This window comes from Bombus bifarius, unplaced genomic scaffold (genome assembly GCF_011952205.1).
Source record: "Bombus bifarius isolate JDL3187 unplaced genomic scaffold, Bbif_JDL3187 scf7180000008048, whole genome shotgun sequence".
Taxonomy (NCBI): domain Eukaryota; kingdom Metazoa; phylum Arthropoda; class Insecta; order Hymenoptera; family Apidae; genus Bombus; species Bombus bifarius.
In genome coordinates, this window is record NW_022884414.1 from 134,860 (window position 1) to 150,738 (window position 15,879).

A 15,879-nucleotide genomic window follows, 5' to 3' on the forward strand; every position below is an offset into this window, starting at 1 on the left:
GTTTGTAATATAATAGAAATATAATAGAATTATTAAAACATTATAAAATTACTATTAAAAAAAATAATGATTAAAATTACTGAATATTACAAAATTCCAGAAATATCCATAGTCTAGTAATCATAGTAATTCCAATTCCTACTACAAAAATTAAGAAACTAGAACCTAAATAATTAAAAATCCCACTCCACGTCTAAAATTCCAAATTCTCAACCTGATCCTCAAAAAACTTCTCATCCCCATCTATTTACCTTTAAATTTTCCTTCCTTTATTTACGAACCAACCCTAACCTGTCCCAAGCCCTCAATTTGAAAAGTTCTACCTGAGCATATTTTTTCTCTAGGTCCTTTCTATGGGTCCACCTGCGTGGGCTACGTGAGAAAAGTAACGTTGAATGGTAAGAAAATATCGTACGGTCAGATGGATCGGACGGTTGGAGCGAAAGAGGAAACTGTTCTCTGGATTATCCTTGAAACGTAATGGAACGTTTCGCAAGAAACACGTTTTCCGCGAACTACACGCTATCGACAGATTCTGCGTTACGTATGTATATGAGTGCTTGTCATGAATGTCGTGTTTTTAAATGCGGAGAGAGAATTTTAGAGACGAGTGGTCGATGATAATGATCTAATGATCGAAGGGAAGTGATGATGGAGAAAATTGTTGTCGGTGATCTTGCGAATTATGATAAGAATGACTTGGAAATATAATTAGGATGTTGTGAAGACACTACTGTTGTAGTACTAATGTTGTTTGTGTTACGTATGTTTACGAGAATTCAACCTTTTTTTGTAGGTTTCTCTCCTGTTTTTGTAAAACGTGAAGATAAGATTACAATTGTAGAAAAGCGATCTTCATTACCTGGCCTGTAGAAAAATAGGTCTTAACTATTGAGGATACTTGATTTTAAATATCTTGCTCATTAAACATAAAAACTGTCAATGTTATTTCTATCTTATACCTTTCCATATATATTCGTAATTCTAGTTTATAATTACTTAAGATTAGAACTATCAAGCTCCTCAAGATAACAACGAATAACAAATTTTTTCTTTCTTATGCAATTACTAAAAATGTTGACTTTTGTTCTCACACAAGCATGATCACAATCAGTTTATTTTCAGTATATGATTTTAATTCTGTATATATACTTTATATAATTAATATCCAGATACATATTAGAAATTAAAACATTTTAACGTTGAAAAAGCATTTAACTCTAAATTCATCTACCAAAATCGCTTCTCTGTTGAAGTTTTCTTCTACCTCCAACTCTATCCAATTATGTAAATCTCAGTTTAACTAAAAGTCCCTTGAAAGTTGATTAATTGCAACTAAAGCTTCGGTCGTTATTTGTTCAGTGGGCGGTTCACTGGAAACATCGATTCCCTTTGAGGAAAGTGTCAGCGATTAAACTGACCTGTGTAAAAGGCAGAGGCTCCGAGGTTGCGCCGCAAGCTCCGCAAACGCTTTGCTCGACCAACGTCATGGCGAACTTCTGATGTGGCACGCAGTGTCTCGCGCTGCACATGTCTTCCGCCTCTCCGCTGGCTATGTGAAGATGTATACGCAGAAGAATGTTTTCCTGAAACAACACGTTCCCCGTAAATATGTCTCCCGTTATTAGCGTATCCTCGATGATACACCGCTAGAAATAGAAGAGTCCTTGGTAATCAGCCATCGATTATTGTAATTTCAAAGCGTAACTAGCAGGATGTGCATTTCTATACTTGCTTGATTTATCGCGCCTTTTTAATCGTTCTGTAAAAAATTGTAATTTTTTCTGTATAAAAAACTGGGTTTTTATGTAAAATCAATTTGTTGTCAGTAGCTTCTTGCGAATCTCTTAGAACAATGAATAAAGTGAATCTCTTAGAATAAACACCCACTCTATTTTCTGTGAATGTTCCAACTTGATTGGTTGAATAAATAGTTAGCGTTCATATTTCCCCCCCAAAAAAGAAAAAAAAACAGAACAAAACTTTGTGAATATCTTTTTAAAAATAAATAAATTTATTTGTAGAAATAGAGATCAAATTTTCGACAGATAAATGATTTATATTTCGGTTCTGTTTATCGCAGATAAATAGCGCAAAATAACACCCGAATTAATGATATTGTATGCGTGACTATTAACAAATGAAAGCTAAATATATTATTCGAGTGGAAAATCAATATATCAAAACTCCAACCAAATGAAACCTAAAAAGCAGTGAGTCGAAATCATAAAAAGCAACCGCGCAAGCCCAGAACGTCGTATATTATCATATTCTTCTCTACGTCATTCTTCGAGGTACTGTTGCTGGAAGAGGTATAAAGCCAGTCGTAAATTTAGGCAAATGTCAAACGGCAGCAGGTCTTGAAACATAAGCGCTCCGTATTGGAAATTTAAAGACATAGCCAGAGATATAAGTAATGGGATGATCAGTATGGTTAAAATTCATGCGGTTCTAAATCAGCCCTCAGACTCCATTTTGCAACATTTCTTACACACCGCTCATATCGAGACTGTAAATAATAATTTTTTTAACACCAGAATTTACAACTCGCTTTCTATTACACAAAAAGGCAATCTTAATCCTTTGGTAGAAGAAAATTAGCTAGTGAGTATTAATGTTGTGAATTGCGAACAAGCAACAAGTGCATACATTTTGACGTAACTAAAATTTACACCTTTTCATTCGTCACATGACACAATTTATGGGGCTTGTAGCTTCTAGTCGATAGTTGTTTAGCATAATTACCATTTGCAGATCTACAGGTAGGTTAGGAATGCACATCCCTTTCATATAATGATATACATCGACTAAAATCGATCTTTGTATTTTATTTAGTTTAGTGTGAAAAGTTAAAAAAATGTCATATAAAAATGTGCAATTTTTATCATTTTTGTGTATTTCCACTTCGAAACATATACTTTATCGATTAATATAATGAAAGAACTTGCATGTTATCAGTACTAACAGTACTAACAAGATCCTCTAAATGAATATGGATGTTATATATCTCTTTTTTATATTCGCCACGTTTGTAGGAAAGAGTGTACTTGTGGTACTTTTCTATTGACATTAATTCCCTCATGCATATGTTAACGGCTTTGGTTTCGTTCTCGCAACAGGCAGATAACCATCGTTTTAGTTATTTATTCTTTCAATAGTAGATCAACTGTTCGTGTTCAAATGACTGCAACAAAATAACTTTGCTAGATAGATAGAACTACCTAAGTGTACCTAAACTCGTTCTCCGCAAACTCTTCTATAGCATCCTTTAAACTCTGCATAAGTAAATTGGTTCATTTCTATGCAAGTATAATTTTATTTATTTTTCTAGTCTTTCAAAAAGATGTAAAAAATTCTAGCATACCTATCGATATGTCTACTAGTCCTTTTTCAATTAATTCAGCTTAAGGGATTCTGTTCTTTATCACGAAAGACCCGATAATTTAGTGAAATTTGAAGAAATGGAAGTATTGAAATATTCAAAATTTATCGTGCGAATATTCGAAGGCCAGGGACTCTAAATCGTCAGTGTCACGATCGAATCGCTTAATTACCGCTGACCGCGAAACATAATCCAATCAGCATGGGTACTTGGAAGTCTAGAACGCTCCAGATAGCTAAGTAGCATGCTCGCCGAGTCTTTACATCTATTATACCCGAGGACTGCATTCGCGACGTTACATTCATTTTATCCAGCTCCAACTGCGTGTCGACATACGCACGCGTACAAACGGCAGCCGGCTAAACGTGACTCCGGTGTAAACGAGAAAGTGAACACTACCGAGTGTGTATTTGCTTAGGCTCACCTACGAACACGTTACGGCAATCCGCGATAGTTGGTCACTGCGTATAGTACGCAGACTACGCAGACGGAGGAGAAACAGAGAGGGAAAACTGGTTTGCAGGATGGAATATTCAGGATCGTAAACCACTTGGAAAATCGAAGGAAACCGCGACACACCGGCGTGAATGTCGAAACGGAAAGATTAATGCGACTGCCATCGTTATAGTCGCTAGTAATGGCTAATCGTTCTTATGAATGGACAAAAACAACGTGAAAGGTTGCTGTAAGATTTGTAAGAAGTATCGAGACTTTGGTTATGATCATTGGTACTGGAACGTTTATAACTGGGCTGCGCATGTTTATGCGAACTTAGATTTTCTTGCATTTTCTTTCAAATTTTTTGTTAAAGAAGTAGAATCTAAAGAAGGATTTGATTCTTTAAATAGTATGTGCACATTCTATATGTTTCTACATTTTTAAATGTCCTACAGGTATGTAAATATCCGCTGTCTGTTTATCGCCAATAACCCTATTCGAAATTCATAATCTTCCAAAATCTCCATAATCGTATTACAAAAATTAAGACGCAGAAGATTAAAAAACGCCTTTCCAACGATTCCAGATTTTAAAACTTCGAAAGTGCAACGTAATCACAGCTACTTTTACCTTTCGTTTCATCCCTTCATCCCTTAACTTTCCTTCTACATCCACCCTGAAATAAAATCCCTCCAAATCCACCCACCTTTTTTCGTTTTCTAATTCTTTCCATGATTTACCTCACAGACTTTCAACTACCCTCATCCCTCTACTACATGAAATTCACCTCAAAAAGCTACGAATAACAATGACAATTTTAGTAACATTTTTATTATTATTTAACAAGATACTGAATTTGAAAGTTGTTTCTGTATCAAAACTACGAAATATATGTTTATATACGCTTCCCTTTTGATCTTTGTACCGAAAGGATTCTCATCTCCAAAGGATTAAGATCGCAAAGCGCCCGTGTACAAGTAAATTGCAAACTCGTTTCGCTTAGATTCAAACTCTCAACTCGGCTCATAGCTTGGCTGATCGCGCGCGTAACAGGCCAAAGGGAACTAGGTAATCGCCACTTACGAAACATTCCGCAGCGTCGTCCATGAATCCGAGCTGGAACCTTTGCTGGTCGAGAAAGCTCTCGGCCAGAGCGCGGCGCAGCGTGTCGGGCGGCAGCGCGCTCTCTTGCGAAAACTGCAGCTGCGAGAAAAGGTCCTGTAACAGACAAGATGACGAACGAATTTAATGCCAACCGATCGGAAAATAGGGGTTCGAGAAGGAGAGGGTGAGGGCGGCCGCTTTTGTCTTCGAGAAACACGCTCGAGAAATTGTTTAACGCGTTCAGTGATTAATGGCGTCTCTCCAATGTCTGTTTGGATCATATCGCCTTAGCCTTTCGCTAGGATATTACGCGGCACGAACTAACGAGATATTAGTATACATACGTTGCTATTGTGTCGTTGAAAAGAATTGTTTTATGGCTAGTCGTACTCCCATAGAGTTTTTGTGGTTGATTGTCGAAGTGGCTCAAGGTAACAGACGTTTCACTGCTTTGGAGGATTAGCGCGATGCGTGGAGGAAACGTTAGTGAATGGGTCGGAGCCATTAGAGGATCGGAGCTAAGATGATTTTGATGTTCAATGAAGAGTTTGATGATTTAGGAGTTTTTGTATGGCTAATAAATGTGCCATTTATATCATCGTTTATATAATGCATCTGTTTGTGTATTTTATTGTTCATTGTGATGTTATTGTTAAATGTAATTAAATTTTGTTCGCTCGGCGAATGCTTGTTGATGTGATGATACGATAATTGAAAAGCTTAATTGAGACGAATGTGCACATCCGAGCAAGTCTATGATGTAATTACTTGTATGTTACTAATAAATTGTTGCATATGGGTATTGGAAAAGACTTACAAGTGAAATAAAAAATTACCAAAGAGAGCCTAGATGATGAGTAACGTGATCGCTTGACTAAAGTGTTACACTACATAATTTCTTTAAATTAAACCAAGAGACGTCCTCCTTTAGACTGTAAGTATTTCAACATATTATATGACGAAGAGTTTCACTACCATTAACTCGAGTATTCAATTCTCTGGTGATATGGCGTTAAACGATGGAACATTCTGATGAATAAGAACGTTCGAGACAAGAGACCAGTCGCTTCGTGGACAGAATAGGACATGAACAGTAGCAAAGAGCCTGGCATGTGTCGCGAAGACTGTGTAAATATCTCTGTTTGTAGGACACACGTATCGCGTTACCGATGCAGAAGATGCACTGGCCAGAAGGCATGAAGAAATATTGTGCAATATCGTATGAAACTTTTGCCCTGCAGCATCGGATAACAATTACGGCACAAATGTCATAAAAGTATAGGCAACGTTGTGCAATGTTATTTATAAAATTGATATCGCGACTGTGCGAACAGTACATAAATTTTATGCAAATTGATACTTTAGGGTCTGAATTGCAAGACTGATTATGATAAAAAATTGAAATCTGTATAAAATTATTATGTGCATAAAATTAACATTTTAACATCCGTTTGTTATCCAATGCGATTTATCTTTTACAAACGAGAGTTAAAAATAATACTTAATCGTTCGAGTTCAAAATAATTTTTTAAGGAAAGAGATAAACTGTTCGTGGGTAAAGTAGGCCCCGTCAAAGAAATAAATTTTCCGCTTTTTGGTAGCCATATAAAAGACTCATTTTTTCAAGTCATTTATTATTATTCATGAATTCGGACCACAAATTTCCATACTAAAGTAGCTTCGTTTTGGCGACAGGTTCTCCTCGCCTTTCTTTCTTCCTGTACCTTAAGTTTCATACAACTTCACGGAACATTCGTATGCGTCAATTGACTGTATTCAATTATTCAAACAGACTATGTCGATTAATTACCCAAACAACATGTTCTAAAATATTCTAATGACAAGCAATCGATCAATGTTGTTTTTCAAATGTCCGTATATCAAAATATATATGGTTGTGAATCCTAATTAGAAAGATGCTTCAATACAAATCTTAATTTACTTTCTTAAATATCCTGAATAATATTGAAATATGCCCTTGCAACAGGACAGGAAGTTTAAAATTGCTGCGAGAAAAATAACAAATTCTATACAGTTCTATACAGTTCTATAGGCAAATTCTAATCAATTTTACACTCTGCCTTAAAAAAAATAATTCTATTATCACAGAGAATATATGACATATTATACAAATACTTTACCTCACGAGAATAATTCTATTGCCACGCAGAAAACACAATACAAATACATTGTACAAATATTAATTCACGCCACCACTTTGTACTGTCAAATACTATATTACGTTCAACGCAACGTTACTGTTTCACCAGCAAAATACGTCACAAGTATCATGAGCAAACGCAGAATTGACGAAAGTACAGCACCAAGTTGTTCCACTGTGCATCAAGTCCCGAATGGCGAATGTAAAAGGAAACTCATAACGCCCACGCACTCTCAATTTCCCGTTACGTAAACGTATGCAAATCCCGTGTATGTAAATCAAATCGGCAACCTGAACGAAATCCTCGTACTTTTAAACGATCGTACGAGCGATCCGTTTCTTTACCCTAATCAGCATATCACCTCGACATGAATGAAGGAACGAGCTAGAACCGAATTTCGAAACGTTCGCTGCGAACGTCTTCGGTCATAGAGAGTCATCAATTGCCAATTTTGGCGAACTCTTTTCCACACTATGCTTGGGTATATACGATTGAACGCGTGCAAGCCAAATAGAGTATAAGTAGGAGTACATAGTTGTTTATGGACTAAGAACGTTTATGCAAATTCGTATTTTCACGAATGCAGCTAAAGAAACTTATGCGAACTAAATGAAGACTCGTTTAGATTTCTAGATATTTTACTTTGGATATCTCATCTACTTTTGTATGTTGCATGCATTCTATAAATTTCTGAACATTTAAATTCGCTAGAAATTTATTATGTATTTACTTGTTATCGTTTCTTCACGACTTTCAGACTTAATACCGCTTATTTATTAATCTTGATAAAGAAATGACATTTCTTAAAAATGTTGTAAATTGTAAATGATCGTGTTAAATTGTGAGTGCAATGTTGCATTGTGCGTTCGCTCGTGTTTCGAGAAATATCGTGGAAACAAAAATTTCGAAACGTTGAATATTCGAATTTTAATAAATTCGGGTAGTTTCTTATTTAACGTAACATTATGGCATAGTACACCATATCTTGCCACTTTTTTCATTATCTTAAAACGTAGCAACAGAAATTTCCAGATTCCGATACACAAGTCATTTCTATGCCACATGTGATATAAATTTTATAAATACGCGGTAAAAAGATTCTCATATTAGTAAACGAAGCTTTTTCTCTAGACGCGTCAGTAAGTACGTTACGAAAAATGTTTTAGCGCTGAATATGTTAATCGCCTTTTTTGTCGTGTATGCGTTGCGTATCCAAAGATGTGTTCTCTGAAAGATTGTGCAAAAATACCGCGAATAAATGGCGATTTCGCGCGAGACTATGGCAAACGAGTTAGTTTCGTAACTAATCCTCGACCGATTGGTGGTCATACGTAGAAAGTTGGTAGTACGCACCGCTTCGGGCTGCTTGCTCAACGCGTGCAGCACTTCCAGACGCAACGACGAGAAAAATGTTAACGAAAGGAAAAAAACAAAAAAGCAAACAGCGCTACGCAACCGTGTAATAGCTGCGTAGCGTAAGATTCTTTGTGAGGGATGTTTGTGATCGATCGGCCGATCGATCATTTGGTTTCAGATGGAAAACGATATCTGATATGTAATAGCATGAATCGTAAAGACTTCTCATTACGAAGTACGAAGATAAATATATTTATAAATTGGATAAAAAGTGTTACGATCTTGATGTGTTGTATTAATTGAAATGAAAATTAAGAAAATGCATCTATAGATTTTCTAAAAATATTTTGTAAGCTTGATTCATAAAAATAGCAGAATTTAATCTTTATATCTTTCTTTTATTTCACAAGAAACAATTTGATATATACATTAGGCTTTTTATCTAATAAATTTTACTTTAATTTTCCTAATCTTTGAATCGGTCCACTACATACCAGCAAACCAATGATTCTGTTACTTATATTTATATAGTTATTTCATTTCAATTCTATTGCACCTAGTTGATAATAGAAACAAGAACGTAATCAACATTCTATTTCCCAGAATTTCCTCCCCTGTTCTTCCCACTATCTACTAAAGATCGAATAATTGTTACAACGACTAACATCCATTAGTATGAATTATTACAACTATATCAACCAAAAATGGTTACAAATGTAGAAATAAGGAATCTTTAATATACTTTCAATACATGATAGAAACCCAATCATCATCATAGAAATCTTATAGAAAATCGAGTTCCAATGAAATCTACTATTGTGGTTCAAGATATTAACTATCCAAGATCCGGCACAAAACTAGTTATTAATCAGGAGAAAGCAAACCTTGTCCTTTAACTGTCACTCCTACTCGCCCCAAGGAAACTCGATGCACGCGCTATCGTCAAACCCAAAGAACCGCAAATGCCTGGTGAAATTTTTCAATGAAAGTCGTTCAATGAGTATCGAGTGCCGCGAGAGGAAGACGGCGGTAATGGAAGTGACAGATATGGTACGACTCTGCTTACTTTGGTCGACATAAAGACGACGATAGTCTGTCTGGACGTCCACCACGTGCATCGACAAAGGTATCGTACCTGTTGGAAGCAGGTTACCTGTTAGTCTGGTACGTCGAAAAAAAACTAGCCCGCTCGCTGAAACTACTTTGCCGCGTCAGTGAAATCGATCAATGAAAGCGACACTGTTCTAAGATTTATCACGTAAATTTGATTTATAGCAAATAGATGGACTAATTTCATTCCCTGTATTTCTCGATATCTGAAAATTGTTTTAATTGTGATTGATCGCATAGTCTGGTGAAAACGAGTTGTTAGAGATTGACTTATAGGAAATCAATGGACTAATTTCGTTCGGAGTGCTTTTTGACACTTGAAAGTTGGTTTAATTGTGATTTATAGCTATGGGAATGAAAGAATATTGAAAATTCTTTCTGATGCAATTTCAAAGCAACTATTGATGAGTATAACTAATAGAGATCCAATGCGAGCTTGATTTACAGGAAAATGGCACACTAGTTTCATTTGATGTGCTTTTTGACACTTGAAAGTTGTTTCAATTGAAGTTCATAAGAGTACGAGTGGAAGAATGTTGAAAGTTATTTTGAGTCCGATTTGAAAGAAATTATCGATGAAGAAGTTGTTCGTTTAATTTTATGAAAAGATGGCATTCGTATTTAATACTGCGTTTAGAGAATTATTGTATCAAAAGTAGAAATAAATAAATGCTCCCTTTTGAGTTGAAAATTCTTACGAGTTGAGGTTTACTGATTATCCCATTTTAAATATTTCAGTTAGACATTGCCCAATCTCTACATCGAATCTTGACGAAAGAAGACAGAATTGTGAATGGTATGGGAAATCTGTTCAAGTGCTAGGAGCACAAGAAATCGAACGCTAACGACATTTTAAAGAGGAGCCATGTGTATTGCTTCGAATGCTTCCGTGCACAGAACCACTAATTCTTATCTTGCCAGTCTTAATGCATTTTAAAGAAAAAAAGACGTGTCCATTAACTTTCTTTAAGAAGGTACAAAAAATATTGACAGATACAGACCTAAGTTACGTGACAACATTTCCAGAATATGTATCTGTGTCGTTGGTGCGATGAAAGAGTGATAATTTAAAACAAAGAGAATTTTTTCATGACTAGATGACTGAGTTATTAATCTTTTTCTATTTCCAACTTTCTATTTCAAATCGAATTCTTCAGAAATTTACATCTCCTAGTTGTGTCATCCTTCTGACAAATCGACGATGCATTAAGAAAATAACGATCATAAGGAAACGCAAGAGAATTGTGAGAAAATCAAAAATTTGTATGCTTTATCTTAACAAAGAAGTTTATAAATTTGCATATTTTGATCTGCAGCTATCAACAGGATAAAAGTTGAAGCCAATTTTAGTTTTTTCCAAGAAGTGGTGACAAAATAATGTACGGGATCTTTCAAGGAAATGTTGCGTTAATTATACGATTTAGCATACTTTTCGTAGATCGTTCAACTCGATGTTGGATGGCGTATCCTCCCTTTCCATTCCACTGTCTTCCTCCTCTTCTTTCGCTGCTTCTTCAACTTCGACCTTTGCCACTACCTCGTCTTTCTTTTCGTGATCGAGCGACGTCGGCGTCGCCGACGCGTCCTGGCGAACTTTTATCCACTTCAACATTTTCTTCCGCAATATCTCTCGACCGCAGAAACTGACTACAAGTGTCTCCGTTTCATCTTAAAACGTCACCTCTCAAAATCGTTTCGAGTCTACTCGTCTCATCTTTTACTAAACGATGCTCAAAGAGCACCCTCGTTTCGATATTCTTCCAGAAAACCTTTGAGATTAATTATACTTTCTTCTGCGATGATCAGTCCGCAAAACGAAACGTGATCTTCGTCGTTTCATTTTAAAATCACCTTTTTAAAAATTTACTGAGTCTATTTTCTTTAGTCACTTCTTTAGAATGTTCACGCATTCTTTAATCGAATATATTATACGTTCTTTAAATTGCTATTCGTTCAAACATTTAATAGTAATTTGTTTTTCTCATTTAGTCACTTCTCATTTTTATTCCATTCATATAGTTTTTTAAATTGCTTTTCAATTATTATCTTCTTCTACAACGTTCAGAATAAGCAACTACATTTCTCACAGTAATTCTGACAAAAATCATTTCTAAGAATAAAATTCAGAAAATAATTCTCTCTAATTATCGTATGTGTCGTGTAAATAATGAATCTTCAAGGTATATCGAAATTAAAAAAGTTGTTTTTCTGCCAACAAAACCTATACGATTGTCTCTGGTAAAAATTTTTGCTGAAACTCAACGCACAGTCAACGAAATTCTTCTAGAGTTCGCAAAGCACACGGAATCACGTAACGGTGGAAACACACCCAGCGCGAAATTGCGTTTGAAAATCGAGATAAGAGCGACGTTCGGGCCGAGTGTCATGCCTCTACGACTGGTCACGAGCAAATACAAATTCTCACTCTGCCGAGTTCCTCTCTCTGATCCTCTCTCGGAGAGATAGTTCTGTTTGCAGTGTCTACACGCGCGATTCGTTAGTCCGCTTAATCCGCTCGTTGCACTTGCCACGCAGGACCTTCTCTTCCTTTTGTGTCCCTCGTCGATCCCTTTTTTCCTCTCGATTCCAATAACACCTTGTAATTCTTCCTATTGACTTTCTACCTCTCTTCTAATGTTATTATAGTTTACAGCAACACAAGATATATATAAAAGTTTCATGTTGAAAATAAAATCCAAGTTTCATTAAAACTCACACTTTTTAAATATTCTTGATATCATTTTAGTAATCTTCTTTAGTAATCTTTAGTTTAATATCGACTTACTGCAATTTTTCGCTCAATTTCATCAAGATTTCCACTTATGGTGGGTACTATCTTAATCTTTTTAGTATTTCCTATTTTATAAATTGATATATTTAAACTAAAATCGATTTGATACAACTTAATTATATTTTTTATTCTTCAGATACTTTTAATACTATTTTAGCTTCTTCAGCGTCTCTCAATTAAAAATGACTTACTGCGACGTTTCGAGTAATTCAATTATTAATTCTCTACCTTTTTCAGATATTTCGAGTACTATTTTACTTTCCCTGATATTTCTTACTTTAGCATCGTTCCATAAATTAAGAATAATTTCGGGAAAACTTAATCAAAACTTCCACTTCTCGGCTATTCTCGACGCTACTCTTCGCTAGTAGCTCTCAATTTAGTATCATCCTATAAATCAATGTTCTTGCTGCAAAATTTGGAACGATTTAACCTTCTGCTACGTGTGGGCCAATGTATCAAGCGATATTTCAATTATCGGATACGATATTGACGAGAACATCCGTAGTCGCTGAATGGCACGAGGCTGGTGCTTTTTTACGGAAGGAAAGGCAAGAAAGAAACGCGTTTACAGACGGGAAATAGGTGGCCACGTCGTGAAAGGGAGCCCGGTAGATGATCCTCCGCGAATACCCAAGGAGGATTCGTATCCAGCAATTGCATGCCGGATGTACCGAGGGAGAACCCGTTGCCAGACGAGTCGTAGACTCGATTAAAAACATAAACTCGTTTGGCAAGTGAAGTCACCGCTTCGATCTACGAAGCTTAGTGGTCTTTCACACTCTGAATAAATCCCGCATAGCTTCTTTCCCCTTTAGCTTGGGAACTTTTCTTCCAAGATAAATATTCTTCGAGGGAGCGTGGTAGATTCTCTTTGATAAAACTGTTTCTCCGCTCACGATAATACGATGTTTAATAATTTTGCATTTTTTTCTAATTGAATACAGAAAATCATCGAGTATTGTATTCGTAATAACGAGGAAGCGTTTTAGAATATTCTACCTGACTCGGTAGGAAACCTCTCTTCCGGGCGTTAACGACTCGTTGCGTCTCTCCCCCGATTCGTTCGTTCCACTTCAGCGTGCCACGTGCTCCGTTCCTTCCCCGACATGGTTTCTTTAAAATTCTCGCTGGCACGTCTCGATCGACACTCGAGAATTCATAGATTCATAAGAAAAACCTGTATTAAGTATCCAACTGTTTATGTTCTCTTCAAATGTAAATGCCCCTTGATGAAACTTAGGAACGATAGTAAGCGTCTATAAATCGATTAATAATCTCAGATTCACAAATTCTTGAGAATAATTATTAACGTATTAGATATTTGTCTGTCGATCTTCTTTAAACACAAAGGGCAATCTACATCTTTTTTCAGATACAAATTCTCTTTAATAGAAATTAGAGAAGTGGTAGATTATTCATTGAACGCTTCGTCCACGTCAATTTCGCTTTACAATCTTTATAAAAGATTCATAAATTGACGTACAAAGTCCAGGAGAGATTTTAAAAAGCCAGTTTCACGGTTAACGTTTCAATCCTACTGTCTCTTAGCTGCGACGCATCAGCCTCGCTCTAAACAATCTAAGACGCGCTTGGCAGCGATCAAGCTACTTATTCAAGAGATCTCCAGCGTTTCCTTCGTCAAACCACAGAAAAATCGCTGCCTCCGTTAAAATGCAGCCGACTCAGCTCACGTAAACACTATGAAACCACGATCAACGGTAACTTGTTCCTTCGCCAACTTCCACAAAACATCCACTCTGCCATTACAAAGATCCATACAATAACATCAACTTCTCCGAAGACGTTTCTTTAAATTCAATAGTCTTTTGCACGTTGAAACTTCGTTTTTATCCTTCATCGAGGAGTATCCGAAGCAACCTCGCGATAGGATGAACGCACGGTATCAACATTCCACGCAACAACGCTCTTCCATGCAATGGATTTTTAGATTCTTAGATTCGCCAGTCTTTCACGCGTTGAAACTTCGTCTTTATACTTCATTGAAGAAAGTAGCCGAAACAGCCCGCGATACGAAGAAAGCACAATACCACCGTTTGACGCTTCAACACTCTTCTATTCGATGTTTTCAGTATATGGAGTATATGGAATATATATGGAATATGGAATATACATTTGGATATCGCGAGGGTTGACGTTAAAGACCGAGGAATCGTGTTGAATCGGGCGGAAAGGTTCGATCGCGTCGAGAAACGTGGAGGACGAACACGAGACTACCTGCACGCGGCGCCGTGCGCTCGTACCTGAAAGCAACGGCTCACACTGTGCCGGAGAACAACTCCCACCCTTCGTTTCGTCTTTCTTCCTCTTGTTTCTCGCCACGCTGGCCCCTCTTCTTTCCCCTACCGACGACACGGGCCCTACATAGATCCGAGAAGCCAATGACGTCACCTGGTTAGCTGTCCTACGTTCACCAACCTGGCCGACCGCCGGCCCAACCAGGACTGTATTCCTGAGGCTCTTCAGTGGCCTCATTTCTTCAGATTTGTGCTCCTTTCGAGAGATGGTTCGATGATTCGACAATTCTTGTTTGAACGATTCCTTTCGTAATTATTATTTCGGCAAGAGATTTTGGAAAATTTGGTGGAATTGTTCGAGTGATAGTTTGATTATTAAAAAATTCTGTAAAAGATGGTTCGATGACTGGATAATTTTTATTAAAAGCACTTTTGCTTTTTTGTTTGCTATGTGAAATATTTTAGAGATTTTGGCAGACTTCCGGATCGATGAACTATTGACAATAGTTTTCACGTATCCGTTTTGAATTATTTAGTTTCTGAATTGGTTTAAAGATCGGAAGATTTTTAATTGGATGAAAGAAGGATTTTAGAGAGTTTGATAGAATTTTGAATAGATAAGTTGGTGTTGAATTCGGGGATTATTTAAGTTTGGATTTGTTTAAATTTGCGTTGAATAAGCAAAGAATTATTATCTCTCACTGTGTTTTATTGGCATTTCACTTAATCGAAGTTTTCAAAATGCGAAAAGCAGGTAGCAAAATTGTTTTGTCAAAGAAAAAAGTTGATAAAGGGAGAGTGAATTTGTAATAAAATTTTGTAGTAACCTGTGTCTGTACAACGATGATTCTTATCGAAGACTATTCTAGGGCCAGGACATATGTTTAAAAAGGGGGTTGGGAACAGGTGTTGCCGCGAAGGTTAGATTAAAGGATGAGCTCTAAAACACAGACAGAATCAAGCTAATTTTCAAAAATTCAAGCAAATACGCTTTGTCTAACTGGTATACTAAATAGAAAATATACTGAGTATAAATTTTACAAAAATGAAAAGCAATCTAATTATTCACCAAGGAAATGTAGCAGCGAAGTGATTCTTGGCAAACACGTACGATTTAGGTAACTTAAACTAAACCTGAAGAATTACATCATCGGAGAAAGTTCTAATCACCGAGGCGTTGTTATCAAAGCACATAAAACACGCTGACACAATTCCTTATCTACCACACGTAACCTACACGTGCAAAGAACAAATAAATCCAGCTCTTGGACAATTAAG

At 36.4% G+C, this 15,879-nt stretch overlaps 1 protein-coding gene across 5 annotated transcripts in view; it reads right to left on the minus strand.

The window, feature by feature from the left end:
- LOC117208009 overlaps window positions 1-15,879 on the minus strand; it is a 132,346-nt gene that overhangs the window by 12,392 nt on the left and 104,075 nt on the right. For 4 of the 5 annotated variants that reach the window (XM_033448800.1, XM_033448801.1, XM_033448799.1 and 1 more), the window contains 2 exons: window positions 4,904-5,038; window positions 1,422-1,586 (listed from right to left, as the gene is read on the minus strand). In XM_033448800.1, the coding sequence (XP_033304691.1) occupies window positions 1,422-1,586; window positions 4,904-5,038 (300 nt within the window). Of the gene's footprint in view, window positions 1-1,421; window positions 1,587-4,903; window positions 5,039-10,981; window positions 13,598-15,879 lie in introns of those variants that run through there. The other variant, XM_033448802.1, reaches the window with a different exon arrangement.